This window comes from Triticum urartu, chromosome 6A, assembly GCF_056163025.1.
Source record: "Triticum urartu cultivar PI428250 chromosome 6A, HENAU_Tu73, whole genome shotgun sequence".
In the NCBI taxonomy this organism is placed as follows: domain Eukaryota; kingdom Viridiplantae; phylum Streptophyta; class Magnoliopsida; order Poales; family Poaceae; genus Triticum; species Triticum urartu.
This window is the reverse complement of record NC_141878.1, coordinates 455,562,397-455,580,739: the sequence shown is the minus strand read 5'-3', so window position 1 is coordinate 455,580,739 and position 18,343 is coordinate 455,562,397. Positions and strand designations below refer to the sequence as shown.

Sequence of the window (18,343 nt, the reverse complement as noted above, 5' to 3'; positions counted from 1 at the left end):
ACCATAAAATAGCCTTGATGACCCACAAGTATAGGGGATCAATTGTAGCTCTTTTCGATAAGTAAGAGTGTCGAACCCAACAAGGAGCAGAAGGAAATGACAAGTGGTTTTCAGCAAGGTAATGTCTGCAAGTGCTGAAATTGTAAGTAGCAGAGTAGTTTGATAGCAAGATAATTTGTAACGAGCAAGTAACGATAGTAGTAACAAAAGTGTAGCAAGGTAGCCCAATCCTTTGGAGGCAAATGACAGGCCAAAATGGTCTCTTTAGAAAGCAAAGCGTTCTTGAGGGTACACTGGAATTTCATCTAGTCACTTTCATCATGTTGGCTTAATTCGTGTTCTGTACTTTGTGTTGGGGAACGTAGTAATTTCAAAAAAATTCCTACACACACGCAAGATCATGGTGATGCATAGCAACGAGAGGGGAGAGTGTTGTCTACGTACCCTCGTAGACCGGCAACGAAAGAGTTGACACAACATAGAGGAAGTAGTCGTACGTCTTCTCGATCCGACCGATCCAAGTACCGAACGTACGGCACCTCCGAGTTCTGCACACGTTCAACTCGGTGACGTCCCTCGAGCTCCGATCTAGCCGAGTGTTGAGGGAGAGTTTCTTCAACACGACGGTGTGATGACGGTGATGATGTTCTACCGACGCAGGGCTTCGCCTAAGCACCGCTACGATATGACCGAGGTGGAATATGGTGGAAGGGGGCACTGCACACGGCTAAGGAACGATCACGAAGATCAACTTGTGTGTCCTGGGGTGCCCCCTTGCCCCCGTATATAAAGGAGGGAGAGGGGGAGGTGCGGCCGGCCCTAGGGGTGCGCCTGGAGGAGTCCTACTCCCACCGGGAGTAGGACTCCCCCCTCTTGCCTTGTTGGAGAAGGAAAGGGGAAGGGGGAAAGAGGAAAGGGGGGTGCCGCCCCCCCTTCCTTTTCCTATTCGGACTAGGGGGAGGGGGCACGCGGCCTGCCCTGGCCGGCCCTCCTCTTCTCCCTTAGGGCCCATGTAGGCCCATTAACCCCCGGGGGGGTTCCGGTAACCCCCCGGTACTCCGGTAAAATCCCGATTTCACCCGGAACGTTTCTGATATCCAAATATAGGCTTCCAATATATCAATCTTTATGTCTCGAACATTTCGAGACTCCTCGTCATGTCCGTGATAACATTTGGGACTCCGAACAACCTTCGGTACATCAAAACACAAAAACCCTAATTACGATCGTCATCGAACTTTAAGCGTGCGGACCCTACGGGTTCGAGAACTATGTAGACATGACCAAGACACGTCTCCGGTCAATAACAAATAGTGGAACCTGGATGCTCATATTGGCTCCTACATATTCTACGAAGATCTTTATCGGTCAGACCGCATAACAACATACATTGTTCCCTTTGTCATCGGTATGTTACTTGCCCGAGATTCGATCGTCGGTATATCAATACCTAGTTCAATCTCATTACCGGCAAGTCTCTTTACTTGTTCCGTAATACATCATCCCGCAACTAACTTATTAGTTGCAATGCTTGCAAGGCTTGAGTGATGTGTATTATCGAGAGGGCCCAGAGATACCTCTCCGACAATCGGAGTGACAAATCCTAATCTCGAAATACGCCAACCCAACAAGTACCTTTGGAGACACCTGTAGAGCACCTTTATAATCACCCAGTTACGTTGTGACATTTGGTAGCACACAAAGTGTTCCTCCGGTAAACGGGAGTTGCATAATCTCATAGTCATAGGAACATGTATAAGTTATGAAGAAAGCAATAGCAACAAACTAAACGATCAAGTGCTAAGCTAACGGAATGGGTCAAGTCAATCACATCATTCTCCTAATGATGTGATCTCGTTAATCAAATGACAACTCATGTCTATGGCTAGGAAACATAACCATCTTTGATCAACGAGCTAGTAAAGTAGAGGCATACTAGTGACACTCTGTTTGTCTATGTATTCACACATGTATCATGTTTCCGGTTAATACAATTCTAGCATGAATAATAAACATTTATCATGATACAAGGAAATAAATAATAACTTTTATTATTGCCTCTAGGGCATATTTCCTTCAGTCTCCCACTTGCACTAGAGTCAATAATCTAGATTACATAGTAATGATTCTAACACGCATGGAGCCTTGGTGCTGATCATGTTTTGCTCGTGGAAGAGGCTTAGTCAGTGGGTCTGCAACATTCAGATCCATATGTTTCTTGCAAATTTCTATGTCTCCCACTTGGACTAAATCCCGAATGGAATTGAAGCGTCTCTTGATGTGCTTGGTTGTCTTGTGAAATCTGGATTCCTTTGCCAAGGCAATTGCACCAGTATTGTCACAAAAGATTTTCATTGGACCCGATGCACTAGGTATGACACCTAGATCAGATATGAACTCCTTCATCCAGACTCCTTCATTTGCTGCTTCCGAAGCAGCTATGTACTCCGCTTCACATGTACATCCCGCCATGACGCTTTGTTTAGAACTGCACCAACTGACAGCTCCACCGTTCAATGTAAACACGTATCCAGTTTGCGATTTAGAATCGTCTGGATCAGTGTCAAAGCTTGCATCAACGTAACCATTTACGATGAGCTCTTTGTCACCTCCATATACGAGAAACATATCCTTAGTCCTTTTCAGGTACTTCAGGATGTTCTTGACCGCTGTCCAGTCATCCACTCCTGGATTACTTTGGTACCTCCCTGCTAGACTTATAGCAAGGCACACATCATGTCTGGTACACAGCATTGCATACATGATAGAGCCCATGGCTGAAGCATAGGGAACATCTTTCATTTTCTCTCTATCTTCTGCGGTGGTTGGACATTGAGTCTTACTCAACTTCACACCTTGTAACACAGGCAAGAACCCTTTCTTTGCTTGATCCATTTTGAACTTCTTCAAAATTTTGTCAAGGTATGTGCTTTGTGAAAGTCCAATTAAGCGTCTTGATCTATCTCTATAGATCTTAATGCCCGATATGTAAGCAGCTTCACCGAGGTCTTTCATTGAAAAACTCTCATTCAAGTATCCCTTTATGCTATCCAAAAATTCTATATCATTTCCAATCAATAATATGTCATCCACATATAATATCAAAAATGCTACAAAGCTCCCACTCACTTTCTTGTAAATACAGGCTTCTCCAAAAGTCTGTACAAAACCAAATGCTTTGATCACACTATCAAAGCGTTTATTCCAACTCCGAGAAGCTTGCACCAGTCCATAAATGGATCGCTGGAGCTTGCACACTTTGTTAGCTCCCTTTGGATCGACAAAACCTTATGGTTGCATCATATACAACTCTTCTTCCAGAAATCCATTCAGGAATGCAGTTTTGACATCCATCTGCCAAATTTCATAATCATAAAATGCAGCAATCGCTAACATGATTCGGACAGACTTAAGCATCGCTACGGGTGAGAAGGTCTCATCGTAGTCAATCCCTTGAACTTGTCGAAAACCTTTCGCAACAAGTCGAGCTTTGTAGACAGTAACATTACCGTCAACGTCAGTCTTCTTCTTGAAGATCCATTTATTCTCAATTGCTTGCCGATCAACGGGCAAGTCAACCAAAGTCCACACTTTGTTCTCATACATGGATCCCATCTCAGATTTCATGGCTTCTAGCCATTTTGCGGAATCTGGGCTCACCATCGCTTCTTCATAGTTCATAGGTTCATCATGATCTAGTAGCATGACTTCCAGAACAGGATTACCGTACCACTCTGGTGCGGATCTTACTCTGGTTGATCTATGAGGTTCGGTAGTAACTTGATCTGAAGTTTCATGATCATTATCATTAGCTTCCTAACTAATTGGTATAGGTGTCACAGAAACCGGTTTCTGTGGTGTATTACTTTCCAATAAGGGAGCAGGTACAGTTACCTCATCTAGTTCTACTTTCCTCCCACTCACTTCTTTCGAGAGAAACTCCTTCTCTAGAAAAACTCTGAATTTAGCAACAAAAGTCTTGCCTTCGGATCTGTGATAGAAGGTGTACCCAACAGTCTCCTTTGGGTATCCTATGAAGACACATTTCTCCGATTTGGGTTCGAGCTTATCAGGTTGAAGCTTTTTCACATAAGCATCGCAGCCCCAAACTTTCATAAACGACAACTTTGGTTTCTTGCCAAACCATAGTTCATAAGGCGTCGTCTCAACGGATTTTGATGGTGCCCTATTTAACGTGAATGCGGCCGTCTCTAAAGCATAACCCCAAAACGATAGCAGTAAATCTGTAAGAGACATCATAGATCGCACCATATCTAGTAAAGTACGATTACGACGTTTGGACACACCATTACGCTGTGGTGTTCCGGGTGGCATGAGTTGCGAAACTATTCCGCTTTGTTTCAAATGTAGACCAAACTCGTAACTCAAATATTCTCCTCCATGATCAGATCGTAGAAACTTTATTTTCTTGTTACGATGATTTTCAACTTCACTCTAAAATTCTTTGAACTTTTCAAATGTTTCAGACTTATGCTTCATTAAGTAGATATACCCATATCTTCTTAAATTATCTGTGAAGGTGAGAAAATAACGATATCCGCCACGAGCCTCAACATTCATTGGACCACATACATCTGTATGTATGATTTCCAACAAATCTGCTGCTCTCTCCATAGTACCGGAGAACGGAGTTTTAGTCATCTTGCCCATGAGGCACGGTTCGCAAGTACCAAGTGATTCATAATCAAGTGGTTCCAAAAGTCCATCAATATGGAGTTTCTTCATGCGCTTTACACTGATATGACCTAAATGGCAGTGCCACAAATAAGTTGCACTATCATTATCAACTCTGCATCTTTTGGTTTCAACATTATGAATATGTGTATCACTACTATCGAGATTCATAAAAAATAGACCACTCTTCAAGGGTGCATGACCATAAAAGATATTACTCATATAAATAGAACAACCATTATTCTTTGATTTAAATGAATAATTGTCTCGCATCAAACAAGATCCAGATATAATGTTCATGCTCAACGCTGGCACCAAATAACAATTATTTAGGTCTAATACTAATCCCGAAGGTAGATGTAGAGGTAGCGTGCCGACCGCGATCACATCGACTTTGGAACCATTTCCCACGCGCATCGTCACCTCGTCCTTAGCCAATCTTCGCTTAATCCATAGCCCCTGTTTCGAGTTGCAAATGTTAGCAACAGAACCAGTATCAAATACCCAGATGCTACTGCGAGCATTAGTAAGGTACACATCAATAACATGTATATCACATATACCTTTGTTCACTTTGCCATCCTTCTTATCCGCCAAATACTTGGGGCAGTTCTATTTCCAGTGACTAGTCTGCTTGCAGTAGAAGCACTCAGTCTCAGGCTTAGGTCCAGACTTGGGTTTCTTCTCCTGAGCAGCAACTTGTTTCCTGTTCTTTTTGAAGTTCCCCTTCTTCTTCTCTTTGCCCTTTTTCTTGAAACTGGTGGTCTTATTGACCATCAACACTTGATGCTCCTTCTTGATTTCTACCTCCGCGGCTTTTAGCATCGCGAAGAGCTCGAGAATAGTCTTATTCATCCCTTGCATATTATAGTTCATCACGAAGCTTTTGTAGTTTGGTGGCAGTGATTGAAGAACTCTGTCAATGACACTATTAACAGGAAGATTAACTCCCAGTTGAGTCAAGTGATTATGATACCCAGACATTTTGAGTATATGTTCACTGACAGAACTATTCTCCTCCATCTTGCAGCTATAGAACTTATTGGAGACTTCATATCTCTCAATCCGGGCATTTGCTTGAAATATTAACTTCAACTCCTGAAACATCTCATATGCTCCATGACGTTCAAAACGTCGTTGAAGACCTGGTTCTAAGCCGTAAAGCATGGCACACTGAACTATCGAGTAGTCATCAGCTTTGCTCTGCCAGACGTTCATAACATCTGGTGTTGCTCCTACAGCAGGCTTGGCACTTAGCGGTGCTTCCAGGACGTAATTCTTCTGTGCAGCAATGAGGATAATCCTCAAGTTACGAACCCAGTCCGTGTAATTGCTACCATCATCTTTCAACTTTGCTTTCTCAAGGAACGCATTAAAATTCAACGGAACAACAACATGGGCCATCTATCTACAATCAAACATAAACAAGCAAGATACTATCAGGTACTAAGTTCATGATAAATTTAAGTTCATTTAATCATATTACTTAAGAACTCCCACTTAGAAAGATATCCCTCTAATCCTCTAAGTGATCACGTGATCCAAATCAACTAAACCATGTCCGATCATCACGTGAGATGGAGTAGTATCAATGGTGAACATCACTATGTTGATCATATCTACTATATGATTCACGCTCGACCTTTCGGTCTCCGTGTTCCGAGGCCATATCTACTATATGCTAGGCTCGTCAAGTTTAACCTGAGTATTCCGCGTGTGCAACTGTTTTGCACCCGTTATATTTGAACGTAGAGCCTATCACACCCGATCATCACATGGTGTCTCAGCACGAAGAACTTCCGCAATGGTGCATACTCAGGAAGAACACTTATACTTTGATAATTTAGTGAGGGATCATCTTATAATGCTACCGTCAATCAAAGCAAGATAAGATGCATAAAAGATAAACATCACATGCAATCAATATAAGTGATATGATATGGCCATCATCATCTTGTACTTGTGATCTCCATCTCCGAAGTATCATTATGATCACCATCGTCACCGGCGCGACACCTTGATATCCATCGTAGCATCGTTGTCGTCTCGCCAATCTTATGCTTCCACGACTATCGCTACCGCTTAGTGATAAAGTAAAGCATTACAGCGCTATTGCATTGCATACAATAAAGCGACAACCATATGGCTCCTGCCAGTTGCCGATAACTCGGTTACAAAACATGATCATCTCATACAATAAAATTTAGCATCATGTCTTGACCATATCACATCACAACATGCCCTGCAAAAACAAGTTAGACGTCCTCTACTTTGTTCTTGCAAGTTTTACGTGGCTGCTACGGGCTTAGCAAGAACCGTTCTTACCTATGCATCAAAACCACAATGATAGTTTGTCAAGTTGGTGCTGTTTTAACCTTCACAAGGATCGGGCGTAGCCACACTCGGTTCAACTAAAGTTGGAGAAACTGACACCCGCCAGCCACCTATCTGCAAAGCACGTCGGTAGAACCAGACTCGCGTAAGCGTACGCGTAATGTCGGTCCGGGCCGCTTCATCCAACAATACCGCCGAACCAAAGTATGACATGTTGGTAAGCAGTATGACTTATATCGCCCACATCTCACTTGTGTTCTACTCGTGCATAACATCAACGCATAAAACCTGGCTCGGATGCCACTGTTGGGGAACGTAGTAATTTCAAAAAATTCCTACGCACACGCAAGATCATGGTGATGCATAGCAATGAGAGGGGAGAGTGTTGTCTACGTACCCTCGTAGACCGGCAACGGAAGCGTTGACACAACGTAGAGGAAGTAGTCGTACGTCTTCCCGATCCGACCGATCCAAGTACTGAACGTACGGCACCTCCGAGTTCTGCACACGTTCAACTCGGCGACGTCCCTCGAGCTCCGATCCAGCCGAGTGTTGAGGGAGAGTTTCGTCAACACGACAGTGTGATGACGGTGATGATGTTCTACCGACGCAGGGCTTCGCCTAAGCACCGCTACGATATGACCGAGGCGGAATATGGTGGAAGGGGGCACCGCACACGGCTAAGGAACGATCACGAAGATCAACTTGTGTGTCCTGGGGTGCCCCCTTGCCCCCGTATATAAAGGAGGGAGAGGGGGAGGTGAGGCCGGCCCTAGGGGTGCGCCTGGAGGAGTCCTACTCCCACCGGGAGTAGGACTCCCCCCTCTTGCCTTGTTGGAGAAGAAAAGGGGAAGGGGGAAAGAGGAAAGGGGGGTGCCCCCCCTCCTTGTCCTATTCAGACTAGGGGGAAGGGGGCGTGCGGCCTGCCCTAGCCGGCCCTCCTCTTCTCCCTTAGGGCCCATGTAGGCCCATTAACCCCCGGGGGGGTTCCGGTAACCCCCCGGTACTCCGGTAAAATCCAGATTTCACCCGGAACGTTTCCGATATCCAAATATAGGCTTCCAATATATCAATCTTTATGTCTCAACCATTTCGAGACTCCTCATCATGTCCGTGATCACATCCGGGACTCCGAACAATCTTTGGTACATCAAAACACAAAAACCCTAATTATGATCGTCACCGAACTTTAAGCATGCGGACCCTACGGGTTCGAGAACTATGTAGACATGACCGAGACACGTCTCCGGTCAATAACCAATAGCGGAACCTGGATGCTCATATTGGCTCCCACATATTCTACGAAGATCTTTATCGGTCAAATCGCATAACAACATACGTTGTTTCCTTTGTCATCGGTATGTTACTTGCCCGAGATTTGATCGTCGGTATATCAATACCTAGTTCAATCTCGTTACCGGCAAGTCTCTTTACTCGTTCCGTAATACATCATCCCGCAACTAACTTATTAGTTGCAATGCTTGCAAGGCTTGAGTGATGTGTATTACCGAGAGGGCCCAGAGATACCTCTCCGACAATCGGAGTGACAAATCCTAATCTCGAAATACGCCAACCCAACAAGTACCTTTGGAGACACCTGTAGAGCACCTTTATAATCACCCAGTTACGTTGTGACGTTTGGTAGCACATAAAGTGTTCCTCCGGTAAACGGGAGTTGCATAATCTCATAGTCATAGGAACATGTATAAGTTATGAAGAAAGCAATAGCAACAAACTAAATGATCAAGTGCTAAGCTAACGGAATGAGTCAAGTCAATCACATCATTCTCCTAATGATGTGATCCCGTTAATCAAATGACAACTCATGTCTATGGCCAGGAAACATAACCATCTTTGATCAACGAGCTAGTCAAGTAGAGGCATACTAGTGACACTCTGTTTGTCTATGTATTCACACATGTATTATGTTTCCGGTTAATACAATTCTAGCATGAATAATAAACATTTATCATGATATAAGGAAATAAATAATAACTTTTATTATTGCCTCTAGGGCATATTTCCTTCAGTTTGATAATTTGATATGTGGGTGGACCGGTGCTTAGGTGTTGTTCTTACTTGAACAAACCTCCTACTTATGATTAACCCTCCCGCAAGCATCCGCAACTAGGAGAAAAGTATTAAGAATAAATTCTAACCATGGCATTAAACTTTTGGATCCAATCGGTCCCTTACGGAATAGCGCCTAAACTGAGGTTTAAGCTTCTGTCACTCTCGCAACCCATCATCTAATTGCTAAACCACAATGCATTCCCTTAGGCCCAAATATGGTAAAGTGTCATGTAGTCGACATTCACATGACACCACTAAGGGAATCACAACATACATACTATCAAAATATCGAACACATATCAAGTTCACATGATTACTTGCAACATGATTTCTCCTGTGACCTCAAGAACAAAAGTAACTACTCAAAAATGATAATCATGCTCAAGATCAGAGGGGTATTAAATAGCATATTGGATCTGAACATATAATCTTCCACCAAATAAACCATATAGTAATCAACTACAAGATGTAATCAACACTACTAGTCACCGACAAGCACCAATCTATAGTTCCGGTAACAAGATTGAGCACAAGAGATGAACTAGGGTTTGAGAGGATATGGTGTTGTTGAATATGTTGATGGAGATTGTCCTCCCCGAGATGGGAGAGTTGTCGGTGATGATGATGACGATGATTTCCCCCTCCGGGAGGGAAGTTCCCCCCGGCGGAATCGCCTCGCCGGAGGGCAAAAGTGCTTCTACCCAAGTTCTGCCTCGAGACGGCGGCGCTCCATCCCGAAAGTCCTCTCCTTATTTTTTTATAGGTAAAAATTACTTATATACCATAATATGGGCATCGGAGGTGGGCCTAGCTGAGTGCAACCCACCAGGGCGCGCCTAGGCTCCCTGGCGCGCCCAGGTGGGTTTTGCCAACCTGGTGGGGCCCCTCTGGGTAGTTATTTGCTCCAAAATTCATCATATATTTGATAAAAATCTCCGTGAAGTTTTAGCTTGTTTGGAGTTGTGCAGAATAGGTGGCCTGACATAGCTTTTCCAAGTCAAGATTTCCAGCTGCCGAAATTCTCCCTATTTGCGTGTACCTTGCATATTATGAGAGAAAAGGCATTAGAATTACTCCAAAAAGCATTATTATGGATAAAAACATCATAAATAACAGTAGGAAAACATGATGCAAAATGGGCGTATCAGGGACATAAGCCCGCGCATCGTGCGGCGGCCGCCACTGCCGCAGTTGTCCTTGCGTCATCGCAGTTCCTGCTCCTCCACCCGCACCATCTGCCGCACTCTGCACCGAGCCAGGAGTATCGCCCGCTGGCGATCCCTGTTTGCTTTTAGGACGACCCGGGCTAACCTGGCGGCTTACTCGTACCGCGTATACTGCTTCCTCCAGTCGTTGTTGGGAGAGGAGGCGGCATTGCCGTCGACCGCCAAGCCGACCATCGTGCCTTCAGCCTCGACTCCGTGATCACCCAACTGCATCCCGTCGTTAGTCGTTGGGTATGCCAGTATGTGCGGGTAACTAGCTAGCAAGGGGATCAGTAGTTAGTCAACGCTGCCGGCCATTGTTGTGCTTATTTATGGCTAGCAGCTGGCTAGGGGATTGAGGGTTTTACAATTTACCCCTGCGGCTACGCGGGAATTCTTCTCTGGAGCGCAGGAAGACTAAGTGGTGCACACAATTCCCAGCACACAACCGTATGTTGTGTCACGTGCTATCACACACGTGTTAACATAAGGACAAGTATGTGTAACTTACAAATCATCACACATGAGTACTCGCATCACGCATCATGTGCGATGCTCCTAGCCACCTTAAACAACTCATTTGCATTTTCAAAGTTTTTTGTACACACATAATCGCACACGAAACAACTGTAGCAACTGTCAGCAAGGGTTAGGGACACCATAAATATCATCTCTTTCCTCTCGCAGCCCCCAAATCTAGCCTTCTTCTCTCCTCTGTCCTCGCCTCACCTCCACAAAATCCTTATCATCACACATGTCCTCAGAAACTCGAACCACCCTCTCCATCGCGGAAGGCGCAGGGGAGACGCGGCTCATACGCGCACCGGAGCCCGCGGCAATGGCGGCGGTACGCGCTAATGAGGGTGCGGCGGCCTTGGCGGCAAGCGTGGAAGAGCTGGCGGTTGTAGCAGATCTGTTGGGGGTGCTACTTGTGAGCTGTGTTGGAATTTTCTCGAAGAAGAGAGGATGATGCAGTACAGTAGAGATAAGTATTTTCCTCGGTTATGTAACCAAGGTTATCAATCCAGTATATGAACCAAGCAACACTATATAAACAGCATCTACGCACAAACAACAAATACTAGCAAACCCACGTGTAGAGGGGGTGTCAATCCCTCAATGGTTACGAGCAGGTTAAACAGCATAGTTTTTGATAGATAGATAAAAATAAAATTGCGGCAAGATATTTTTGGTTTTAATATATGATAGAAAATAGACCCGGGGACATTTTTTCACTAGAGACTTCTCTCATAAAAATAGCATACGGTGGGTAGACAAATTACTGTTGGGAAATTGACAGAAAAACAAATAATTATGATAATATCCAAGGCAATGATCATGTATATAGGTATCACGTCTGAGACAAGTAGATCAAAACGATTATGCATCTACTACTATTATTCCATACGTCGACCGCTATCCACATAGTGTATTAAGTTCATGAAATAACGGAGTAAGGCCTTAAGCAAGATGACATGATGTAGACAAGATAAACTCACGGATGAAATAAAATCCCATCTTATTACCCTTAATAGCAATGATACATGCGTGTCATGTCTTTTTCTGTCACTGAGATTGAGCACCGCAAGATCGAACCCATAACAATGCACCCCTAGCAAGATAAATCAATGTAGTTGGCCAAACCAAACCAATAAATCAAAGAAGAAATACGAGGCTATAACAATCATGCATAAAAGAGTTTAGAGAAAACTCAAATAATATTCATGGATAGATCTGATCATCAGTTCATCGGATCCCAACAAACACACCGCAAAAAGTCATCGCATCAAATACATCTCCAAGAATACCGAGGAGAACATTGTATTGAAGATCAAAAATAAAGAAGAAGTCATCTAGCTAGTAACTATGGACCCATATGTTCGTGGTAAACTACTCACGCATCATCGGAGGGGCAGCAAGGATGATGAAGAACCTCTCTGTGATCGTTTCCCCCTTTGGCAGAGTGCTGGAAAAGGCCTGTAGATGGGATCTTATGGTTCTGGAAGTTGCGGCGGTGGAAAAAGTATTTCGTGGACTCCCTGGTAGATTCCCAGATTTTAGAGTATTTATAGATGCGGAGGTAGGTCAAACGGAGGCCCGTGGGCCCCACTAACCACCAGGGCGCGTCCTAGTGCTTAGTGGGCCACTCCTTCGTCTTCTCGTGGCCTATCGAAGCTTCCAGGGTCTGTTATTGACAGAAAAAATCTCTAAAAAGTTTGTGGCATTTGAACCTTGTTTAGTACTGATATTCTGCAAAGTCAAAAACAAGCAAAAAAAGAACACCTGACATTGGACACTAAGTTATGATCCATACCGCTGTACGAACCGATGGTCGGTGTTGGATAGCTTGCGGGGTCTGGAAAACCGTGTCGGGACGGATACGGGGTTTGAGGTTCGGGTTGGAGATGCCCTAAGGCTGGTCATAGTGAGGAGTAACTTAGACTAGTGTCATGTATATGAAACTAGTCTAAATTACTACCCCTATAATGCAAAGTAACATAGTTGTAATGTCATACTCCCTCCGTTCCTAAATGTAAGTCTTTTTAGAGATTTCACTATAAACTACATACGGATGTATATGGACATATTTTAGAGTGTAGATTCACTCATTTTGATCCGTATCTAATCCATAGTGAAATCTCTAAAAAAAGACTTATATTTAAGAACGAAGGGAGTAGATGACTTCATTTATTAGCTTGTAGACTCATCCTTTCTCGGAAAACGCTATGTTACAGTAACATATTATATTACTCTAAGGCCGGTCATAATGGGAGTATCTTAAGCGGTGTCATGCATGCCAACTAGACTTTTTGGATGATATGACACACACTTAAAAAAGGAAAGAAAGGATGTGGTATCATATCATGATACCGTATCATATTGAATGTTGTACTACTTTGTGTCATGCATGTCAATTAATAAAACAATCTAAAATACTAAATTATGATACTATGCATTACGAAAGTAGTATCATACACTAGTATCATATTACGACCAGCCTAAACACCTCTTCTCTCATTAACTACATGCCACATAGGCAAAAAAAATAAAGTGCATTATGTTACTATCTAAATTACTCCCACTATGACTAGCCTAATACTCGTCTACCACTTTATTATTGTTTCTATTCATTCTCGCCACGTCACACTGTGACATGAGTTGAAGGACACCCATGGCGACTCCGCATTCTACTCCTTGCCGGCAGCCGCAGATTCCCTGAAAAAAACAGCCGCCGCAGATACAATACAAGAAGCTGGCCGTCTACTCTGGTCCATTCCTCGTTCAGTCCATTTGATTCACGATATTAAGAAAACGAACGTACGTAGGCCAACACTTTCAAACCCGGAATTAAGACCCAATCAGCCGTACCGGAATTTAACGAGCAATCTAGTCACCTTTGCGACCACCGCTAAGCTAGTCCACGGCAGCCAGCTATCACCATCAAACCACCGCCACGGCGTTCGTTTCTTCCATCACTTGCGCATCAGAAGTTCAGAACACTACACACCACTGTATCGAGCACCGTCCCGACGCACAAGACAACCGGAAACCCAGCCCGGCTCCGCGGACGCCCGCCCGCCCGCGAAGCAAACCCCACGTGCCGACCGGCGACCGGTGGCACCCTTTCCCGGCGGAAGCAGCGGCGCAAGCCGACGACGAGCCCGCAGCGCAGCGGCGTCGACGATGACGCGCCCGCAAGTACGGAAGAGAAAACGCGCGGCAGCCGCTGCCGCCGGTGCCGATAGCTGGCAGCATCGCGGCGCAGCCAGTGCACACCACAGGCTCTGATGGACGGACGCACAGCTAAGCCCGGCATGTGACCTACCTGAAAACGACCGAGCGTGTCTCCGGGGGACAACGCACAGTCACAGGAGGCAACGCGACACGCACAGTCACAGAGCGCGACACGCAACGGCCGGCGGCAGCTAACACGTCTCTCGCATACGGGCGGGCCGAGGCAACGCGTGGGCGCATCTGGGGCGTCGGCCCGTCGACGTGTGGGCCTGATCCGTTCCCGAGGAGAGGGCTCCAGCCTCGACGTGCAGCGGCGTCGGCCTGATCCGGACCGTCGAGGCGCGATCCGTCGGCTCGCACGCGTGGAAGGAACGGTCCATCGGCCCGTGCGCGAGCGGTGGACGGGGGTCGCTGATCCGGTGGCCCCGGCCGGACATTGTTTGGGTAGCCCAAGCTGTGTACTGGATGTCACGCGTCCTTCTCGCTCGTCCAAATAATTCGTTGATCGTGACCAATTTTTCCGTTTAAAAAAAATCAGCGGCTCCGGGACGTCATGCTAGCATCACGAGTACGTCACTACCAAAACCTCTCTTTTTTTCCTCTTGAGTTTTCCCCCATCTTTAATTATGTGCACTGCGCCCAACCGATCAAGTACATGTTACCTCTTTCTTTTGACATGAAGTACATGTTACCTCCAATAAACAAGAGTTCGTGGTACAGGTACCGACGAGCTTCGTACTTAGCCATGCGTACGTGTCCGCCGTGTATGCCAATGTTGATCGCATTACTTTAAAAAATGTTGTGATCTCAAAAACCGTTCTACTAATATATTGCCGATCTATCCCATTCTTTACTGCAAGGTTACATGCTGAATAAATGGGCGCTAATTTGGTCAACCCAACTAGCAGTGCTACGTGGTAAAATATTGCATCCTTCATTCCAAAGGAACACAGCACCTTTGCTAGGCTACTTAGCTAGCCTAGGTGATTCATATTTAAGCTTAGCACACAAGCGTCCGATTCGCATTTCGCGCTAGATCCATCCCGGAACACAGTGCTCTCAACGCAAACTCCGGCGAGACTGAGATAGCCCACAACATGAAAACGCTTGGACGCATAATTTTGACCTGAAAAGCAGCGCAATCACATGCATTTTGTCCGTAGCGTGGACACCTCACGCTACTTGGCTGCATGTATTCCGGGTTTCAGACGCAAGCAAACAAGAACAGCCGCAGAGCTAGCTAGCTGCCCGACTTAACCACGCTTTGCCACTGTGCTCATGGTGTATCACATACTCAAGCATAGATACCAAGCAGCCAGCTGAGCGAGTTGTCACGATAAGATCGAACCAATCGGGCCATGATGTGGGCATCAGGTATTTAGGCTGCCCACACCTGAGAAGAAATGCGGCTGGCGTGTGGGGCCAGGGCGATCGACGTCGCGGCCCCACAGCACGCGAAATACAGCGATCTAGCTTTTGTGCATGTGAAGAAAGCTATTATCCTCGTCAGCTCCACGGGATTGTTTATCTGTCTGCGTGTTTGTTTATGCAGTGGTTTGGTTTGCACACAAAGAAACGGCCGCTACGACGGGCCTAGCTGCATCCGCCCCATATTACTTCCTCCTCAAAACATGGCCTGCAATGCACTGTACAAAGCCCCAAAGCTAGCTAGTTTTCAAGCCCTCCTAAAGAAAGCCAAACTGCCAAAGACTGCGCATTGACAAGTCTGTTAAGTTATTAATCATGAGCAGAGAAAACCAATTAGCAGTTGAATTCATTTCACACACTGAGAGGCTTCATCTGTAAATTAACATCTTGTCTCGGAGGATCAATCATGAATGCACGTCACCGGCTAGCTCGTCGCTCAACGACCCCGGCCGTAGGGTATATCCTAGTTTGGTGATGCAATCTCGTCGTTTGTACACCACACACACTTGGCATGCTACGGACAACGGATAGTCTAGCCAAGCTATAGATGGGTCGCGTCATGCGTGCGTCCGCTCCCGCTGGTTTTCAGACCTGCGCGCCTTAATCATGATCGTCGCGGGCGGGTTCCGCGTTACTGTTGCGGTTTGCAGTCAATCATGGAGGTTGGCTCACCGTCCATCGATCCGCGTCGATGTAGTACTAGTATAGATGTACGTCGGTGATGATTGCTCCTCATCATGGCACGTAGGAATAGGATTAATCAAGCTAACAACCAATGTCAAACCAAACAATCACATTGATTAACAAACAGGAGCTGACAGCTGCCAGGTTCAATTGCGGCCACGTACCCATTGAGGCGTAGGCCTTTTTTCCCAAGAGAGGCCGATCCGATGCCCGTTGTTAACCAACTGACGGTTATGAGTAGTAGTTAGCTTGAAATGCGTGGAAGATGTTATATTCAGATCGAGTTCGAGAAAATCATATGTATAGCAAGTAGCAACGTCTTTCGCGACCGTCGGCTCGACCGTTTCCGTCAGCACAGCCAGGTCACCACACGAGAGGATTCAGTTCCGAACCACCTGAAAGGGACACCAATGGCTACACCCCAGAGACTGCGATCGAGCATTGCAGAATCAAGCCTCCTGCATTTCAAAACCATGCACCGCTAATTCGCCAGCACCTCCAGGCTCCGCGCTATGTGATCATACATACATCTCTACACTACACAGTACACACACAGTACATGTGAGGATGCACGTACTACCACCACAAAATCACGATCGAACCTATCCAGATAGCAAGAGGGAACATGGGGGGGTCATTGTTGTGGCCAGGGGCGTCCGTGTCAAACTGCGCCATCGTAACCAGAACGTACACGACCGTAGGCTCCACGGGTCGTCGAGTTGGAGTCCCCATCGCGTTGTGATAACACGTTACTTGCAAGGGCCTCCCCCCATGGATCGTCCCAATGACTGCGAGAGGGACGGCCATGTGAGGCATCCATTTCTCTCCTCAACTGCCACGGCAATAAGTCTCGGTCCCATGATTGTTTCGAGTCTTAAAAAAGATAGAGCATTTGTTTACCATTCTGTAAATCTATTGACAGTGCTATTGATTTTGGGAGAAGAAAGGTATGGGATGGGACAGACACGCACTCATCACAGGTGGCGAGGGAGCCGGGCCGGGCCCCCCTGGGCGCTGGCCCACCGGTCAGGGACCTGGGGTGGTGTGTTCGGAGACAGTTGGGGCTGCGCGGCTCACCAAAAGGCAAGGCCCCTAATGCGGCCCAACCAGTATATAAGCATGTTAGCATGTCGCATTACTCGACAGCCCGCACATTCACTTTGCCATTGCTTTAGCCTTTCTGCTGTGGCTTGCAAGGAACGTCGGAGGAGCAAGGACTGAGCGCTACCACTGCTTGCCCGCCGGCGGACAGACACCGCACCGGGGCTCGTTTGCTTGCGGGCGGCGGCGGCGGCGGCCAACGATCGCATCGCGTCGCGGCGAGATCGATGGCGACCAGGTGCTTCTTCCCCAGGGACGCGGTGGCCGGGCGGCACCAGTCCAAGGCGGCCGCGGAGGCGCTCGAGCACCTGCACCACGGGGGGCGCGTCCTGTCCCGGGAGGAGGTGGGCGGCGCGGTGCGCGTCAAGATCGTGGTCAGCAAGCGCGAGCTCAAGAAGATGGTGGCCGCCCTCGGCACCGGCGGCGAGGTGGCGGCCGCTGCGGCGTCTGCTGATCGCCGCAGCCGCCAGCGCGCGGCGGGCGGCGGCACGGACGCCGAGCAGAGGCTGCAGTCGCTCCGGCGGCGCAGCATGCGCAGGGCGGCGGAGGAGACGAGGCGGATGCAGGCGAGCGGGGAGTGGGAGCCCGGCCTCCAGAGCATCCCCGAGGAGGTCTACTGAGTTACCGCTAGTGGTCTAGTAGATGATGGCGCCGTCGGTGATGGTTAATCACTTTACTAATTATAAGGTTGGGTTTTGATCACCTCCTGCTAAATGCTACTCGTAGTAGATGTATGTGTACAGTGCTCTTGATTCGTTCCTGTTCCTTAACTATGAGGGTTAAACTTGTGCTGGTTAATCCTCCTCCGCTCCTCCTCCATCAGCTTGTGCAATTTTTTCCGGTGAAATTTTGGAGATTGTGTGAAACAGATGAAGAACGAGAGGTGACCTGACTAGAATGCAAGAGCTGCATTCATCTGAAATACTTTCACCATCTGCTATGTTTGCAAAAGTTCATCTGAAATACTTTCACCATCTGCTATGTGTGGAAAAGTTGAGGCGTAAAAACAAGTGCTGCCGCTGTCAGGTTAAACTATTTGTAAACTGTGGGTTCGTGGCTGGACTGTGCTACTTTGGGTGCCTTTTGAG

General features: G+C 46.6%; 1 protein-coding gene across 1 annotated transcript; it reads left to right on the top strand.

The window, feature by feature from the left end:
* Nucleotides 1-17,276: 17,276 nt before the first annotated feature.
* LOC125514038 (uncharacterized) lies at nt 17,277-18,053 on the top strand. Its single transcript, XM_048679284.2, has one exon. The coding sequence runs from the start codon at nt 17,483-17,485 to the stop codon at nt 17,873-17,875; it is 393 nt and encodes a 130-aa protein (XP_048535241.1). The 5' UTR covers nt 17,277-17,482; the 3' UTR covers nt 17,876-18,053.
* Nucleotides 18,054-18,343: the final 290 nt, after the last annotated feature.